Source organism: Venturia canescens, chromosome 4 (assembly GCF_019457755.1).
Source record: "Venturia canescens isolate UGA chromosome 4, ASM1945775v1, whole genome shotgun sequence".
Classification (NCBI taxonomy): domain Eukaryota; kingdom Metazoa; phylum Arthropoda; class Insecta; order Hymenoptera; family Ichneumonidae; genus Venturia; species Venturia canescens.
Window position 1 is genome coordinate 22,894,318 of NC_057424.1, and position 18,555 is coordinate 22,912,872.

Genomic DNA, 18,555 nt, shown 5'->3' on the forward strand with positions numbered 1-18,555 from the left:
ATAAAATTTGTAAACAAAATGACAGCGTGACCAGCGTGACATCAACAACAGCGGCAACCGTTGCACCACGCTAGTCAAAGTGAACTCTTCAAACGTTTTTTTTTAATAATGAAATTGTATAAAAACGTAGATTCTCTACTGATTATATTTCTAAAATAATAAAATTATTATTGTAAAATTTCGTCTTTTGAAATTTTCGAAAAATATAGTTGGTGCAAACATCACGTTGCCATCACCCATCTACCTTGGAAACATTTCAGAAGTTTGAGAATCTTCGTCCATTGCTTACTCTCTCAGACACGAAAAGAAAATTTTTGCAATTTTTGAAAAAAAAATAATTCTTCTCGAGGCACAGTGGGGTACCCCTCGAAAATTGGTGAATTTTTTTGTTTTACTGCAATTTCGATCCAATGCACCTTGACTGTCTCTTAAAAAGCAGACGCAAAAAAATGCGAATGGCTCCAAAATTCTCCTTCTTTCTGATTCTCATTATTTTTCAAAAATTCTTCTTTTTCTTCCTTTTTGAATGTTTTCTTTGAAAATCTTGAAAACATTCCTTCTCATCATTTTTCTATAAAAATCTACCAAACAGCAATAACGAAGAGAACATAATTTCCACAATTTTTTAAGTATCCCGTCCCGTCCCGGTCCCCTCCCACGTCTACAAAACGATCGTTCGCGATGTTTATTCATATTCATTTCTCCAATCAATCGCTTTGAGAAACTAACGAATTTTAATAAACGCAGCCCCAACTTTGCCACCATAATCTAACCGAAGCAAAAAAGATTTTATCAAAATTCAGATTACAGAGTTCAAAGGAGATAAAGCAGCTATATATGCGCATAAAATATATTCTACCATGCACGAACAGCTTTGATGCAAAGACTGAAACTCAAACCGTCTATTGACATCGTTCAAGTCAGAGATATTTATTCGTAAATTCGTAATAAAAATTTCTAAACAAGAGCAAGTTGAAGTTGACGAGTTTTATTTATCTAAAGGGGCCACTAAAATTCGGGAAGAAAATAGGTTGCGACAATAATTGGGCAATTCTTTGATAGCTCTGTGTTTCGAGCGCGCAAGGAAAAGTACAAACGCAAGAACATTTATAACTTGAGTTATAAATATTTAAAAAGTGTTTTTTTTTTTTTTTTTAATTTTAATTATTCAGTTTCAATTAATTAATCAATTTCATTTTTATTATTTAGTAGATGCTTTTTTTATTTGGAATTTAGAATTTAGAAGAATAATTTAGAAGAAAAATAATTGATGAATTTAATTTAATTTAATTAAAAAAAAATTTTTAAAGAATTAAAAAATTATAACTTAAAAAAAACTTGAAAATAAAGTTATTTCGCTCATTTTCGTGCATTTTTAAATTTGAAGGGTTCGTCTTACCGGTTATTGAGATAAACGTGTTTAAATATATGAAGAAAAATGCATAGGGTAGAAAATCGTTTATTTTTCCATATCACGAATGAACGCTTTTTACGAAGTTTATGATAAAGTACACAATAACAATGAAGTATACAACGAAGGTCTGGAAAAAAATCCGAGACGATTGTCTCGCTAGTAATAAAAATATGTTACGTTAAAGATTGAACGGAATTGGTAATGAGGGCTCGTATGACCTCACATTTGCTTATTTCAGCAAATTCAGTTTCTCCTCGGCCTTAGCCCATTCCTGTCTTGTATTAACCCTTTTTTCTTCATCCATTTCCGCGCTCTCTAATGCGATTTTTGACATAAAAAACTTTAGTATTTTCGCCAGGGACGAGTGAAATTTCGGGTTGCGTCAGCGATGGATCCCCTATCAATAATAATGGCTTGTAATTTCATTCGCCAAAAGATAATTTGAAAAAATGTATTTACAATTTCGAATAAATAACTCTGAGATTAATATTTAAAGTGTGTAATATTAAGGAGTTTCGGTACAGAAGTCTAAATATTAATAAATTGATCAAATTTGGCGATAATGTTCTTCAATATCAAGTGCGAAAATACAAATTTAAAAAAAATTTTCTTCTATTTAGTTATCGAGTAATTACGCATTAAAGCAGATTTCTTATGCCCGGAATGTATACCTGGAAACGCTATGCTTATACACGTGAACTTTAATGATCAATTACTCGATAACTGTAGAAGAAAAATCTTAAAAAATTTGTATTGTCAAATTTGGCACTAAAGACTATGTTCACCAAATTTTATAAAATTCTGAACTTTTTGAAATTCTTTATGTTTTTAGCATGGTTTAGCATGGCAACATTGTATCGCCTGTACCGAAACTCCTTAACGAAGAGGAGGAGAATCCAGAGAGGACGTTCGAATTTACTCAAACTTTTAATCTCTCTCCCTTCCAAGTGGTCCATTCGGACCGGAGCGACCCGCGGGAAGTCCAGAATCTACAAAATTACTATTCGACCAAGAGCTCCGAGAAAAAAAGAACTAATGACTCGTGAGTGGCTTCCCGGTAAGAGGACGAGGAGGAGGGGGAAGGCACCAGTTGACCCTGGCTTCGGTTACGACTCTCTTGGCACTTGCCACACTCCCTCATCATCAGTAGATCCTCAATTCTTGCGGGCTCTGCCTCGTCTCGATAACGAGAACGTAGACAAGAGTTGTAACAAGATCGCGTTCCTTCCGTGGGACAAGAAGGCGTGATCGCGCGACAGCTTATTATTCCGGATTAATTTGATTTCCGAATAAATCGCACCATGGCAAGGTGCGCGCTTCAACGAGGCTCCTTTGCTCTCCTCGTTCTCGTTTTAATCGCCGCAGTCGAAGCACGTGAGTTCTTACAAAAACGTTACTAAATAAATTGACATTTTTTCGAATATATAAATTCGAAGTACAAATAATTTTGTGGACGAGGCAAAAACTCGTCCGCGTCGTTTCTCACACGTTCTTTTCCTCGTATCACTTTGAAGTTGGGCTAACAAACGCAGTAGCTATTTGACATCGAGTCTGGGCTCAAACACTGTCTGCTTTGACTCGAATTCAAACTCGCTATTCGTCGAAATATTCGTATTTTTAATAATTTTTTATCGTCCTCACAAAGTTTTTTGAACGGTGTAATTTGCATCGAATCAAACAACCGAAAAAGCCATTGGCGCTCCTCGTTTGGGAAATCAATTTTTGTTCGATAGCCCGGGAACGAGTGTGACGAAATCACAAACTCAAAAGGGTGGGGATCAAATGTTGGAATGACTAAAATTTCGAACAGCTAAAATCTCGAGTTTATAAACTTCGAATGATAATATGAAGACAGACAGATTCGACTAGAGCTTTGAATGCCTAAAATAAATAAAGCAGAAACTGAAAGGTTCGAAGCACGTTTACATCGAAAATAGAATGTAACAATCGCCCATAGGACGATGACTAAAATATCGATTTTTCAAAAATTCGACTATCACTCTTTCGATTCATAAATTACTACGGTCAGCGATACTGTGAAAATTCACAATTTTGAAAATATAATAACGAAAGACCAAATATTACTGAGGTTGAAATAATGAAACACCAAAAAGTCGAACAGTCAAAATAGCGAAACGTTAGAAAGTCGATCGATCAAAATAAAGAAATGCAGCGGATCTCCAAATACACGCGCCTCACTCACTCGCTTATTCAGACCGGTGATCTCCAATTTTAAACATCGCCATTTTGACTTTCGCCTTTTCGAGCTATCGCTATTCTGCATATCTAAGTTTTATAGGCTCGAAAAATTCACTTTCGATTTTTTCCTACTCTATATTCTGGTCTGTCTATAAAACAATTACTCTCCATTTTGAATTCGAAAATATGAACTTTTGACATTCGGATGGTCTGTTAAAATTGCATTCGAAATGAAAACTATTGAAATATATATTTTCGGGTAAATACGAATTGAAAGAAGGAATTTTTAATTAAACACGCAATCTGCTGAATAGTCGATCGAGAATAAGAATTTCGAATTACTTATTTTTCTCCAAACTGATATCACAACTTTTAAAATTTCGAAATATCGACCGTTCTACAATTCAGTTATTCGACATATTGAACCCCACCCAACTCAAAAATATAAATTTAGTGTATTCGAATGAAATGCGACTCGGCGGATCGGCGTTAAAAAAGACTGAAAAGGAAACTCGGGAACTTTGATGAAAAACCGGACAAACGATACTTCCGGTAGCTGTTTGTGGGACTGGTAGAAAGTTTAGTTGCTTTTTACTGCCCTAACTTATCGTCGTAACATTCGATGTGCAGGGGGTAAAAAAAATTCAAAATATCACGAGAAACTTACATTTAAAATCGTAGTTAAATTTTAGCGAAATTTCTTCACCATTAAGGTGGCCTGAGCCTCGTTAAATACGGAAAAGAATCAATGGTTACTGTCACACCGATTTTTAAGGTAATTACTGCACTGCAGGCTAGTCAAATGAGTGCTGAATTTTCAAAACGCTTTTAAACGGAGTTTAACGCACTGATTAAACGTATTATTAGTAGACACGCATTAAGGCACATTTTATTAGGTTGGAAATTTTTTTTTAAATAGTTGTACAAAACTATCAACTGCGATAAAAGCAAATTCACCACGCAGATTAAAAAAAATTTATTCCTCCAGAAATTATTGATGAAAAAGTTTCTTACTGAACAATTCGATGACGTTGAAGTGAAACGATAACGTTGAAGAAAAATTACACGTTGGATTTGTAGAAAATCAGTTGAGGAACAAAATGAGACGTGGTGCAACAAAATCGGTCGAAAAATGCAGATAATTCTTTGAAAAATACCAGTGAAAATGGGTCGTCGCGAAGACTTGCATTCATCACTTCATGGTTTTGCAAAATGATCGTTTTTTATATTTTTACATGTCAATAAGATGTGCTGCAATAGAAATTCACTAAAAATACGTTTAATCGGTACATTAAACTTGCTCTAAAAGCGTCTTGAAAATTAAGCACTCGTTTGACTAGCACGCAGTACAGCAGTTACCTTAACGTACGCTGAGAAAAAAAAATAGTCGATTAAACAACGATTGATATTATTGGAAGAGTTTTCTTCATTTAACTGCAATGTTTTCGGGGAGAGTGAATCTGCAGCTTAATCCAAAACTATTTTGTTCGTTTAAGAGTACGAATCAGTCGACTTGAAATTTTCGAAATTGAGATTCTTCGCGACAGTTTGACCGATTAAAATAAAAGGGCTTTAATCTCGTCGTGATCATATTTAGAGCAAAAACGACTGACTTACGCGTCGTATGAACGGAAAAAACGTGACGATAATCGTGAAATTCCGAGAAACTTGAGTTAACTTAAAAAATGATGAATCGCCATAAAGAATATGAACAATAAAATTCCCCAAAAAAATGAATCAAGCGCGAGGCCATGGACCGGTGACGCGTTCATTTTTGGGTTTCCCGAGCGATCTACTTGGGCATGCGCCGCTCGAATGAGTCATTGCGCACTTGGCAGACACGCTGCGCCGCGCCGAATCGAGCTTTCATACGATTCGAAGGATTCCCGGCAAAGAGCACGGATCTCAAAAGTTTCCGTCCCCTCTTCGCACAATCAATCATCATTGTATTTTTCTTCTTGCTCTTTGTTTACGTTGCATCGCGATCGATCAAACAAGAAGTGATTTACGAGCGTGTATATATAAAAAAGCATGGCAACGAGTACGATTGAAAAATATGCGATGATTATTGACTTTGGATGAAAAATGATTCTCAAGGTGTTTTCACTTGTCACGTGGGCTACGGGTATTGAATCTTTGATGCATCAACTCGGATAACGTTACGAGACAAATGTTTTGCTCCCCAAATCATTAAAACGCGTCTCGACTTTCTTTATTTATGATATTAAATAAAAACGATCGCACACGCATTTTCGTGTCGCAACACAATTAAGGAAGTTCACGCGAATCTAATGGAAATCGAAAAAACTCCAAATTGAAGATTGCAATTTAGAAATACGCTAAAAATCCACAGCGCATTTTTTAAGCAAGCCCTTATGGCAAGCACACTTGCCGCGCGATAATTTAATTCCAATGAAATAAGATCCTCCCAACTTTAAAGAGCCGAAAACGAGAATAAGGAAATATTATGTTTTTAGATATCAATGCTGTCTCGAGAAAGCCTTGTTACCGGTGAAAATAACTTGGGAATGGAAAAAGAAAAACACTTGTTTGAGGTCGACGAGTAATAACGACGACACAAACATACAAACAGAGAATGGCTCTTGTCACATTTTGCTTGACGATGTTACTACGAAAATTATCGTTCTATTAAAAATTTATGAATCTCAGCAAATAAGTTACAGATGGGAGAATAAATTTTAATCGTTTCTTTGATCATCGAAAAAGCAAAAAAGTTCGGCCGTTCGATTAAGTACGGCGAAGGTAAACTTTTTTTGTGGTAAATGAAAGTTTAACGTCCCCTGTTAACGATGCGCACAATTCCGGGGCCTCTTATGGGGCAAAATGTTCAATTATTTAATTCGCAATTCAGAGTCTTTAACACGGTACCTTACGGGAGAGCTCACAATAATTATCAATGGTGAAAAAGTTGTACGGTGTTCGAGCTTCAGAAAAGTTTCGATCGTCAAGAAAATTCATCACAGATTCCGTTTCTGCAAAAGAAAACATTACCTTACGGGGCTTTTAAGAAAGAAAGCATGAAAAAACTTGAGTTTTTGACGCGTCGAAAGCGGATGTCAGTGACCACGTTGGACTGCTGGTAACAGCTGATTGAACTTCGGGCAAATTCGGAAATCGCGGAAATTTCATCAAATTTCTTTTTCGCGACTGACTCCCGCGCTTCGATTCGTCTAGTAGTTTCGCTTTTTCCGACGTAAACTTTCTTTCCCACAATAAAAATGTTCCCTATGTTATGTGCATTCGAAGTGTCACACTCAGTCATTAACTAGTCAACTCGAAGTATAAATTTCGTCTTTTATAACGTCTGTAAAGCATTTTATTACATAATCGTGATAAAAATATGCTCAATGTAAGTGTTTATTAATTTTATTAATAATTTAGACTTGAATTAAATCAACGTAAAGCAGTCGCTTACTCGACTAGTCATGGAGCGGCCGAACTGCCTTAAATTCAAGCGTACATCTCAAAATGTCGAGCTCCGTAGGAGCAGGTTTTGTACGAAGGAGAAAAAAAAAGAATTTATCGTTTCCGTGGTACCGAAATGGAGAGTCGCTCGTGCTAAATTCGTTGTTTTTTTATATCGATTTTCACAGAGAACGGCAACTTCGGCACTCAGTCCAATAGCGATTGCAATACTCCGAGCGGGTTGCCTGGAAGATGCGTAGCGATTCGGCAGTGTGAGCCGCTGTTGAATATCCTAACGACTCGTCCCCTGAGCGGGGAATCGATTCGATTTCTGAGAGAGTCGCAGTGCGGCGTCAGCACCAATAGCCGCGACCCTAAAGTTTGTTGCTTAATAACCGAGGACGATTCGAGGAGCACGGGCAATGAAGGAAACGGTAACACAAATTCGCTCGATAATCCTAATTTGCCAGCGGACTGCGGCAGCGATTTGTCGCAGAGAATCGTCGGCGGAGAAGTCACCGATTTGACCGAGTTCCCCTGGATGGTTTTACTCGAATACGACAAACGTACGTATCATTTTAAGGCATTTAAATAGGCAGCGGAAAGCGCGAAGCCGCTCGCGATTGCGTTTGAATCCACGACGAATCCGGAGAGTGAACGATCGTTTATATTTCAGCAAACGGGAAAACGACGGCCTGCGGAGGTGTTCTCATAACATCCCGTTACGTCTTGACCGCGGCTCACTGCATAAAGGGCGCGGGCCTGCCGAAATCATGGTCCCTGAACGCCGTACGGCTCGGCGAGTACGACACTTCGACGGATCGTGACTGCGTGCCGGACGGAGACGGAAGCGAGGTCTGCGCCGAGCCGACGGTGACGGTCCGCATCGCAGAGGCGATAGTTCACGAGTCGTACCGACCGAACGCTCGGGACCAGCAGAACGACGTGGCCCTGCTCAGGTTGGCTGAGAACGTTCAGTTCACGAGTTACATCCAGCCAATTTGCTTGCCGGCGGGCAGCGACCTGGCCCAAAAGTTGTGGGTCGCCGGATGGGGGAAAACCGAGACCAAGAGCGAGTCCAGCGTCAAGCTGAAGCTCGGCATCAGCCCGGCCGACCCGTCCGCGTGCGCCGAAAGGTACAGAAACGCCGGAGTTAACTTGGGCCGCAGCCAGCTGTGCGCCGGCGGTCAAAGGGGCAAGGACTCCTGTCGCGGCGACTCCGGCGGCCCTCTCATGTCCTTCGACAGAACACCCGGCGGCAGCAGGAAATGGACCGTTGTTGGAATCGTCTCGTTCGGACCGACGCCCTGCGGCATGCAGAATTGGCCGGGTGTTTACACCAAAATCGTCGACTACGTTCCTTGGATACTCTCCAACGTTCGAGCCTGAGACTCGAGTCCTTCTTCCCTTCTTCGCACCACCGTCAAACACCGGAAATTCCGAGCCTTATTCGCCTCGTTTTCAAGCAATACCTCGTCGGGAATTCATGCTTCGAATTTTCGATGCTTCGACAATCATCGCGGGGGAAGAAAGTGGAAATGGTTAACCGACCGAAAATCCGGTTGACTCGAACCTTTCATTCGTCGCTGGCTCGAATGAACATTTCTCAACGCGACAGCAAAACGTCAAGCAAACGTTCTGTTGAAAAACCCTTTTTTTCCTCGTTTGTACGAGTAAGGATACGATCTGGAAATATACGAATGTACGAATATGTCTATATTTATACATTTACATTTATACACACTGCATTCGTGCCTTTGTTCCCATCTTTTATTCTCCTTTCAGCCACCCACCTTCTCTCTCTTTCTCTCCTCCAATTTTTCTACTACTTTTTGTCCCTTCTTTTGTAACGAATTCAAACTCTTTGGCGAGGCCTCGAGCGAGAGTCAGAGTCTTTGGGACGAGACGACGGTCTGCGGTTCGGCAGTGTTCGGTGGAAATACACGTGAGAGTACGCTGAGAAAAAAATTGTTGATTCAACAGCAAACTGCGACGCTTTCGGAGAGGATGAATCTGCAGTTTGATCCAAAACTATTTTACTCTCGTTCAATCGTGTTTAACTCGGAGACAGCACACTGCACACGCGAAAATTTCAAGGGTCTAGAACTTCAAAATCCATTTCTTCAATTCGGTCACTTTACAATAACAAAACTTCATTTTTCCATTGTTTTAATGATCGTGATCGATCACTAAGAAATTTTCACTCCTCAAAAGTCTCGTTGCAACATCAATTCCATACGTTCGTGGGTGAAATGAAAAGTTTTTAAAAGTCCAGGTGCAAATTGCAATTCCCATGACTTTTTTCTCTCGCAGGTAAAAAATCGAAAGAACCATGGATGGACACGAATCGAGGCCACTCCTCGAGTCTAATTGAAAGTTCTGCAAAACCATTTCTTTTTCGACGTCAGGTTGACAGTAGGAGCTTTGGGCGATTGTTTCAAAAAAAACTCATGAAAACGTTCTTCGCTGGAAATCTCGATGAACTTTTTCAACCCGAAGTTATGTTTCTTGTTATGATTTGAAAAATTCATTAATAATGTTCGGCCAATCAAGTTTTTCAACGGCGACTCTCAAATTTTTGTTATTTATACTGGCAGCTTGTTTTTCAGTTCTGTACGTAGGTAAAACCCATTTATCAGTGGACCCGTAACGGTCCATATGCGTGAGCACTTTTTTGCGCAAATATCCGTCATTGTACTGGCTTCTGATGACGTTCGAAATTTCCGATGAGAATATTCGGCCTCCGTGTGCCAACAGATTTAAAAGGATTCTTCGATCGCTCGTTCGAGGGGGGGGGGGCTTTACAAAATTCGATATCGAATCCTCCCCCGCGGGTTTGCGGTGTCGACGTAAGTCTTTTATCATTGGATACAAAAATGCTTGATATCCAAAGAAGAACGGAGATGCCAGCATCGTAACTCACGGAAAACTAATCTCAACGAAGTAGCGACGACGTTCGCCAGAAATTCGTGGTATCGTGTCCGCAGCATTTCTCTTTTAAGGATAAAAAAACAGGGACAATTAATTTCGAAAGGTTGCAAAAGTGTACGTACAATTAAGACAAATGCGGGAGATACTTTTTAACGGTTTTCGAGAGAAATACAAGCCGGAGGGGGAGCAGGAGACACGTTGACTTTGACTGCGAATACGATTGGACAAATACTCTGCATTTTCGTGAGGTTTGCGCCGCGTCACAACGAGGTCAAGAAACGGATTCACATCGATTGCTCTCTTCATCGGGTTTTTTAAATAACTGAGATTCTTCATCCGGAATCGAATCGCGGATAATCAGTGAATGAGCAGCGAAATGGCAAATAAATAAAAAATCGCTTTTCGCGGGAGCGAGTTTTGCGCTACTCTGCTCCGCGGTGACGATCCCTATCGCAGAAATAATCGTTCATGACTCGTGGCAGAAACGTCCACCACAATTCCCAACTTGGCCCAAAGACCGTGATCGCGGGTCGGGGCGGCTCATCCAACACGGAATTGAAAGTCGAGCTTCCTCAGTCGATAAATCGGGGGTCAAAGCGGCAGAGACACACTTGTCAAAAGGTGACTCGGGCGGTCCTCTCATTCGGTCCGGGTTGGCTCGGTGTTTGTACAAAGGATCGCGAGGAAGTTCGAGGTTGAGAATGACTCGTGGCCCGAGGGTCGTTCGTCCGAAACGCCTGAAACTTGCTCGTTTCACATTTTTCATCGCCAACGCTCCAGTTCAGCGGTCCCACGAACCAGGCTGAAACGCCTCTTCCAAGCAGATTTTTTGGAAATTTTTCGTCACCACGCTCGATCCTCCGTCCAAAAAGTTCGACTATTTCCTCACGGAGAGACTTTTATACCAAAAATTACTATGTTTTTATAGTAACGTCGGACCGCATCGATGTTATAATAATAATCGCTACAGAGTGTGTCAAATAATGCAAAATTTTGGGGAACCATTACCACGGTTCATAGTAAATAACGCGCTGTACTATATCAAAAATCAACACCGAAGGAATTCTGATAAAAAACATAGTAAATAATGAAATGATTTGTTGAAAATTTAGGAGATAACACAGCAGTCGTTTCTCTGTGCTATACGAATAATTGCATAGTCTCGTATTTTCCCATTTACAGCATTGAATTTTGCTCAATAACATAGCAAAATTCATGCGCCCGCCAATTATACGAGGCGTTGCGAGTATAAACATGAAAATTAACCATTTGCACATGGTAAAATTTCAAGCAATTTGTCCAGTTCAATTCACCAATTTTTTAAATTTCGCCATGCAAAGACACGAGTGACATTCGGATATCGATGCATCGATGTTCGATGTAAGAATGTCGCAGACCTAAATTTTGCCTGTCGTACACATAGTAAAATTTGAGAGAACTGCTTTCGGCATCAAAATTACTATGCACTTTGGTGAAATGTAATAGAATGGCGATATAGAAAAGCGCTGCTACAAAAGAGCAATTTTTTTAATTTTTTCTAGCAAATTCATCCGAAATATTCGTATAAAAGTCTCTCCGCGTGCTCGTAGAGATACCAAAAAAACTTAATTATTAGCTTAAAAAATCGAATTAATAAGGAAAAGCTCGAATCTGTGAGAATTTGCAAGCAATTCGCTTTGTCCTGCTCCACTGCGTTGGTTTCGGAGAGTCAACCTAGCGAGAGATTCAAAATTATAATTGATCGATGGAACATCGATGAACGAAATGCAATTAGTTCCGAATGATGATTTTCAAGCACGATGGATCAAGAAGGGGAAGCCTCGAAGGGGATTTGAGCCCGATTAAGATTACTGGCTATATTACTGTACCGGATCGTCGTAAGAATACTCAGTTTTTCGACGGTCCCCTCGACGACAGTATCGCAGGGATTAAACTTCTCTCTTCTCGATTATTCCCTCCGTGGGTTTTTCTGCGCCGGAGATAATTCGCTTATGGACTGAATCAAGAATTAATCGCATTATGGCAAAGTTCGCGATACCCCGAGCTTTTTTTATCGCACTAACCGTTGTGACGGTCGCTGCAGCACGAGCGCGTGAGTATTTTGAACTTATGACCGAAAAAATAATCGGTACGAGTTATCTCCTCCGTCTATAGCAATCTTTCGGGCAACGTCTTTTTCATCTTTCAGCAAGTTCGTGTAACTACGATTTCACAATGTGTGATAAATGCTTAATAATCGCGCGAGTGTTTGGATTACATGCCGGAGAGAATCATTTCAACATTTCTAGCTTTTTCCCTCTCTTCATTGATTCGTGACATTGAATGAACGTAGGAAAAATCGGGGCCGAGCGGGGTACGTGATAAGGGAATGGCCTGCTTTTGGGAAGCTCGAGAAACTCGGACCAACTAATTATTGTGGAATTTTCGAAAAATTTCTACAGTTAGGTATCCTTCAAAAGGTGGTGAAAATTTTTCATTATTTCACTGCAATTCCAATTCGATGCAACAATTGGAACTTCAAAATTCCTCCTTTTTTTCTATTTTCATTTTTTCCCCGAAACTCTTTTATTTTGGAACATTTTTTAAATAATTTTGAAAGCATTCCTTTTTTTTCGTTTTCTGGAAAAGTTTTTCCGGGCCCACTCCAAACGACGTGGTCACATACTTCCGTAATATCCACGACGATATTCGTTTATTATCGTTGCTTCATGGAAGCACGTTTCGAAATAAATGACGCAAAGCTTGAGCAGAGCAATTATATAATATATTTTATTCAACGAACTTTACTCTAAGAGATCTATCGACTAACCGAGCGGGCCTCTTGCGGGGCAAAATTTTGAATGACTTTATTTACAATTTTGAGTTTTTAACACCGCACCCCATGGGAGAATTCACAATAATATTAATTGTGGAAAAATAGTACGGTGCTCGAGCTTTGGAAAAATTTATGTCGCGAACAAGATCGTGCTTTTGCCATTTTTCCAACTTGCATCGTTAATTTCTGTATTTTTATCGCGTCGCTATGGATTCCTTATATTTTCTTCTATCTGCGAGACAGTTTGTATCAGGAATGTAGAGTTATTCTGCAGTACATGAATTAATGTATAAATTTAAAGATTTTTTAAGTTTTAACTCTTCACTAAATGTCCGATAACCTGACCTGAAATTTCACCAATCTTTACTTTACTTGTACTTAACTCTTATTTTAAATCAGTTATTTTAAATATTCGGGTTCGTGAAAGTGATACCTTAATTTCTAGTATTATAACTATGCCGATGGATTTTTTTTGCCCACACTCCATTCAATCTGGATATTATTATCAATAATAATATTGCCCAAAAGTTAATAACAAATTGTTTAAACAATTAATTATGCAATAATTTTGCGGTGACCTATTGTTTTTTTTACGAATCAAATGTGTGTATTTTTCCGAATGCTCATAAATTTTTTTAGAATTTTCGTGCATTTTTCAAATTTCTTGAAAAAATTTTGAAAAAAATTCTTTAAAATTTGAACTTTGGATGTTTTAGAAGACATATTTACCATGAGTTTTGAAAAGTCTCAATGTTACTGCATCAAAAATGTACACATAGAGCCACTTAAAAAATTTGAACAAGAGAATTTCAAAAATCCACGAAAATTCTGAAAAAAATCATAAGCATTCAGAAAAATGCGCACATTCGATTCGTAAAAAAAAACAAGGGTTTACTGTAAAATTGTTAAAAAAATTATGTATTTAAACAATTTATTAATAACTTTTGGGCAATATTATTATCGATAGTTGTAGTTCATAACTTTCGGCAAATGTTGCTGAACTTTTTCAGATTTTTATTGCGTCACGAAGTACGGAAATTCCGATCAGATACAAATCGGCTGGGCCGATAAATCCAGTAGTGCCTTAACTATCATCAATTTTTTACAATTCAGGGTTGTACGAAAATATTTTGGTCTTTCTAGAGAACGAGAATTGGAGCCGTCGATCCGTCAGCGATTGCACTACTCCGAGTGGGTTACAAGGAATTTGTGTATTGCTTGCTCGATGCCAATCGCTTCGGGATCTTCAAAAGGCTCGTCCCTTGTCCAAAGGATCGGCCCGCTTTTTGGTAGCCTCGCAATGCCTTCCGAGCACCGGTGACCTCAACGGTGTTAAAGTTTGTTGCCCGATCGATAGCGACCTCCTTCGAAATGGAAGAAGCGTAGAAGAAAATCCAGCAGTTTTGTCTTCCCGCAATAATTCTATTCTACCGAGTGACTGCGGTAGCGACGTGTCCAAGAGAATCGTTGGTGGAGAAATCACCGATTTGGACGAGTTCCCTTGGATGGCTCTCCTCGAATATGATTCCCGTGAGTACGCTCTCCCGCTTCAAAAATATATTATAAGCAAAGATTCGTTGAAGTTCTGGCTGGAAATGCTACCGAAGTGCGCGCAGAATTTTTTTTTCAATTTTGTAAGACCGAAAAGTGTCTTAAAAACTATTTTTTATTTATAATTTTCAATTTTCGCGAGGAAACGCCGCGTTCTTTTGGTTTGTGAGGCCACTCCGTTGGTAAACAATACGATTGCGAAAGACCAAGCAACGAGATTTGTGAAAATAATTAGTTTTAACGAATATCATTGGTGTCTCGTGCCTGAATGCAATAATACAAGTGTGAGAACGCCACGAAAATTGTGGATTCGTCGCTACCCTCAACGTATTTGCCATTGGCAGATTTGAACTTTCTGCTTTCACAAAACCCTCTTCCATGATGAGATTTTAATAAAATAAACGATAAAAGTCCACAAACGTGCAGATGATAACTTGTAAAATTTCAAAATAAAACAGAGCGCGCGATAAAAATCTCTAGGTCGTTTACTATCGGAGTGACGTCACGTTGGAATCCGATATGGCGGATGGCGTTTCAGACAAATTTGAATGACAGATGAAAAAAGAGGATTTTAAAAATTGAGTGATAAAATTTACATTGCATTTTCATGACTGAATATTGACGTTTCTCGTTAACTTTTTACGAAATCTATCACAAACATGCATTTTTACATATTTTCTTACATGCTCCAAAATACCCTATCGATTTTAAGGTTGTTAACCGGCAAAACCCGATTTCTTACGAAAATTTTGAAAAAAATATTATGTCGCGCAGAAAATTGTAACGAATCGATTTGAAAAAGTAAAGGTACTTCTACCGTATAGTTTTTCGGATATTCCAAAAGTTCGGCAATCGTCAAACAAAAAATGTGTATCGAAAATAACTCGAGAACGGTTCTTATACGATTTTGATTTGAAAAAACACACTGTTGAGTATCTTCCGAAGAAAAAACTTAAAAAAAGCATCATCTACCGTCTAATTTTTGTGAAAAAAAATTATTCTAATTAAAATCGTATGAGATTTTGAGTGTGAGAGCTTCAAAAGCTTCTGCGGGGAATTCCAGCGGGGCTAACACAAAGAAAAAATATAAAAATTCCCAAATCACGAGGAATTATGAAATTTTACTAAAATATCGTAACCAAGTATTTTTTACCGATCATTAACGATAATTTGAAAGATTTTTGGAAGATATTTCACAACGAATAACGTTCGCACAGCAAGGGGCCGCCGAACCTTAATTTTCACAAGCCACACCTAGCCGTCAATCTACCTTAAGCTCGTACATAACTTTGCCCTTTTTAGCGCGGGGTAAACGAACGGGCTGCGGGGGCGTAGTCGTGTCTTCGCGCTACGTACTGACCGCCGCTCACTGCGCGGACAGCGAAGCTTTACCGAAATCCTGGTCCCTGAGTAACGTGCGTCTCGGTGAGTATGACATTTCGAGAGACCTCGATTGCGTGTCGGATGACAACGACGGGAGCGAAGTTTGTTCGGAGGCTCCGGTGAGCGTGGCTGTCGAAGAAAAAATTGTGCACGAGTCGTACGTACCGAAGAGCGTTGACAGGCAGCACGACGTGGCGTTGCTGAGGTTGGCGCAGCACGTGCGGTTCACGGACTACGTAAAGCCAATTTGCTTGCCGTCGAGTGGGAATCTGGCTCGAAAATTGTGGATCGCGGGTTGGGGAAAAACTGAAAGTAGAACACAATCCAACGTGAAATTGAAGCTCTCCATGTCGCTGGCCAACAAATCGGCGTGCTCGCAAAAGTACAAAGAAGTTGGGATTCATTTGCGAGAGGAGCAATTGTGCGTCGGCGGTGAGACTCGGAAGGATTCTTGTCGCGGTGATTCCGGCGGTCCTCTCATGTCGCTCGAGAGAGCACCGGACGGAAAGAGGAAATGGACGGTCGTCGGAATCATCTCGTTCGGACCAGAGCCTTGTGGGACGCGACATTGGCCCGGTGTTTACGTCAAAGTTGCTGACTACCTTCCCTGGATCCTCGCTAAAGTGAGGTCTTGAAATTTACCTCGAAAAACGAAAAGTAAGCGTCCTCGCCGCTTTCATTATATTTTCAACGAACTAAGATATTTCGAAAATATATTTCTATAACGCGATCCATCGTCATCGTTTCTTGGAGCATCGGGTCACGGAGACTCGAGCTCGTATCATCGGTTGATTAGAAAGTTCACGCCGGAGCAATGCAACGTAAAACGATGGAATCGAATTTTACGCTCAAGCACGGTCCAACGGAACGAGCGACGAAGAAACTTGTCCGATTCTACTATTTTTTGCTCCACGATCCGTTTGCCGAAATTTGGAAAATTACAAATATTTTTTTCCTTCAATTTATTGGCCTTCAACGTCACGTGGTTTCGTGGCATTGGGATTCGATCATTCGAAACAATAATCACAGTTATACGAAATTTATCTTGCTGGGAGCACGTGTCCGCTGGGCCGACGAGGTTGTGACCGAAGTTATCGTAGTTAGCAACGAAGGCTCACGAGAAATTAATACATAATTTGGAAAATTTTATTACAGTATTGTAATCTCTCACGGACAGAATATATTTGTACTTTGCCTCGATTTTTTTTTCTACACAAGTTGTGGTGCCCCGATCGCGCATCTTTCAACAAACATTCGAGTGTAAGCGCGTTAAGGAGGGTGGCTACGTTCGTCAAATTGATAAGAAATTGATCAAATTTGGTGATATCAACATCGAGTGCGAAGACACAATTTTTTTCAAAATTTTCTTCTGCTTAGTTATCGAGTAATTACGCATTAAAGCAGATTTCTTATGCCCGGAATGTATAACGCTATGCTTATACACGTGAACTTTAGTGATCAATTACTCGATACCTGTACGGAAGAAAAATCTTAAAAAATTTGTATTGTCAAATTTAACTCTAAAGAATATGTTCACCAAATTTTATTAAATTCTTATCATTTTGAAATTTTTAATGTATTTTACATGGTTTAGCATGGCAACATTGTATCGTCCCTAGCCACCCTCCTTAAGGAGTTTCGGTACAGGCGATACAATGTTGCCATGCTAAACCATGCTAAAAACATAAAAAATTTCAAAAAGTTTAGAATTTTATAAAATTTGGTGAACATATTCTTTAGTGCCAAATTTGACAATACAAATTTTTTAAGATTTTTCTTCTACACAGTTATCGAGTAATTGATCACTAAAGTTTACGTGTATAAGCATAGCGTTTCCATATATATAGGTATACATTCCGGGCATAAGAAATCTGCTTTAATGCGTAATTACTCGATAACTAAGTAGAAGAAAATTTTGAAAAAATCTGTGTTTTCGCACTTGATGTTGAAGAACATTATCACCAAATTTGATCAATTTCTTAATATTTTGACTTTTGTACCGAAACTCCTTAAGGAGGGTGGATCACGAAATAAAAATAATCAGAATTTGATCAAATTTGGTGATAACATTCTTCGGCATCAAGTATACAAATACAATTTTTTTCAACATTTTTTTACCACATCGTTATCGAATAATTGAGCGTCAAATCGAACTTCTTATGCGCACGAGATGTATGCAAACTCTTTGCTTATAGACGTGAACTTTAGTGTTGAATTACTCGAGAGCTATGTGGTAAAAAATCTAAAAAAATGTATATTTTATATATTTTTAAAGAATACATTTACCAAATTTTATGAAATTCTCATCATTTTGAAATTTTTAATGTATTTAGCGTGGTTCAGCCATGGCAACATTGTATCGTCGCGATCCACCCTCCTTAAAAATTGGAATACGAGTCCGGCCGCGCACCGAGCGGACTCACCGACCGTCACGCAGTTATTTATGATCGGACATTTTTTCGCACAATAAATATCAAAATATTTCATTATTTTTCCATTCCGATCGAGTCTCCGATTATTTCAATAGAAAAGCCATGAATTTCGTGAGCGTGTACGAAAGTAAAGAAGCTCAACTCACGGCCCTCTGTCTCTGAGAAATAAAATGTTCCCGAAACGATGGATTTTAATACGCTAACAGAATCTCGGGATCGGCTGGACGGATTGACTCGCAACAAGGACCAATGGAAAGGGAAAAATCGAAAAAAATTGATGACCAATTTTCAGATTTTTTAATGAACTGGTTTGTCCGTGAGAGCCGTTTGAAAAGTCTGTGACGTCATAAAACCGGCATATTCGCGGTGTTCTTTTACGGGCTCGTTTCTTCTTCTAAGACTTG

At 39.2% G+C, this 18,555-nt stretch overlaps 2 protein-coding genes across 2 annotated transcripts; both read left to right on the top strand.

Annotated features, from left to right (window-relative positions):
* The first annotated feature begins 2,540 nt into the window (after positions 1-2,540).
* Positions 2,541-8,750, top strand: LOC122409572 (CLIP domain-containing serine protease 2-like). Its single transcript, XM_043417243.1, has 3 exons — positions 2,541-2,788; positions 7,228-7,605; positions 7,716-8,750. The coding sequence occupies exons 1-3, from the start codon at positions 2,716-2,718 to the stop codon at positions 8,426-8,428; spliced, it is 1,164 nt and encodes a 387-aa protein (XP_043273178.1). The 5' UTR covers positions 2,541-2,715; the 3' UTR covers positions 8,429-8,750.
* A 3,116-nt stretch (positions 8,751-11,866) lies between these two features.
* LOC122409457 (CLIP domain-containing serine protease 2-like) lies at positions 11,867-16,919 on the top strand. Its single transcript, XM_043417039.1, has 3 exons — positions 11,867-12,062; positions 13,929-14,315; positions 15,639-16,919. The coding sequence occupies exons 1-3, from the start codon at positions 11,990-11,992 to the stop codon at positions 16,352-16,354; spliced, it is 1,176 nt and encodes a 391-aa protein (XP_043272974.1). The 5' UTR covers positions 11,867-11,989; the 3' UTR covers positions 16,355-16,919.
* The last annotated feature ends 1,636 nt before the right edge of the window (positions 16,920-18,555 follow it).

Bases quoted from the DNA above. Each gene is read 5' to 3' on its own strand.
- LOC122409572 (XM_043417243.1), top strand. From the start codon at position 2,716: ATGGCAAGGTGCGCGCTTCAACGAGGCTCCTTTGCTCTCCTCGTTCTC. The intron at 2,789-7,227 runs GTGAGTTCTTAC...CGATTTTCACAG, and splicing joins AATCGCCGCAGTCGAAGCAC to AGAACGGCAACTTCGGCACT. The intron at 7,606-7,715 runs GTACGTATCATT...TTTATATTTCAG, and splicing joins TTTACTCGAATACGACAAAC to CAAACGGGAAAACGACGGCC.
- LOC122409457 (XM_043417039.1), top strand. From the start codon at position 11,990: ATGGCAAAGTTCGCGATACCCCGAGCTTTTTTTATCGCACTAACCGTT. The intron at 12,063-13,928 runs GTGAGTATTTTG...TGGTCTTTCTAG, and splicing joins GGTCGCTGCAGCACGAGCGC to AGAACGAGAATTGGAGCCGT. The intron at 14,316-15,638 runs GTGAGTACGCTC...TGCCCTTTTTAG, and splicing joins TCTCCTCGAATATGATTCCC to CGCGGGGTAAACGAACGGGC.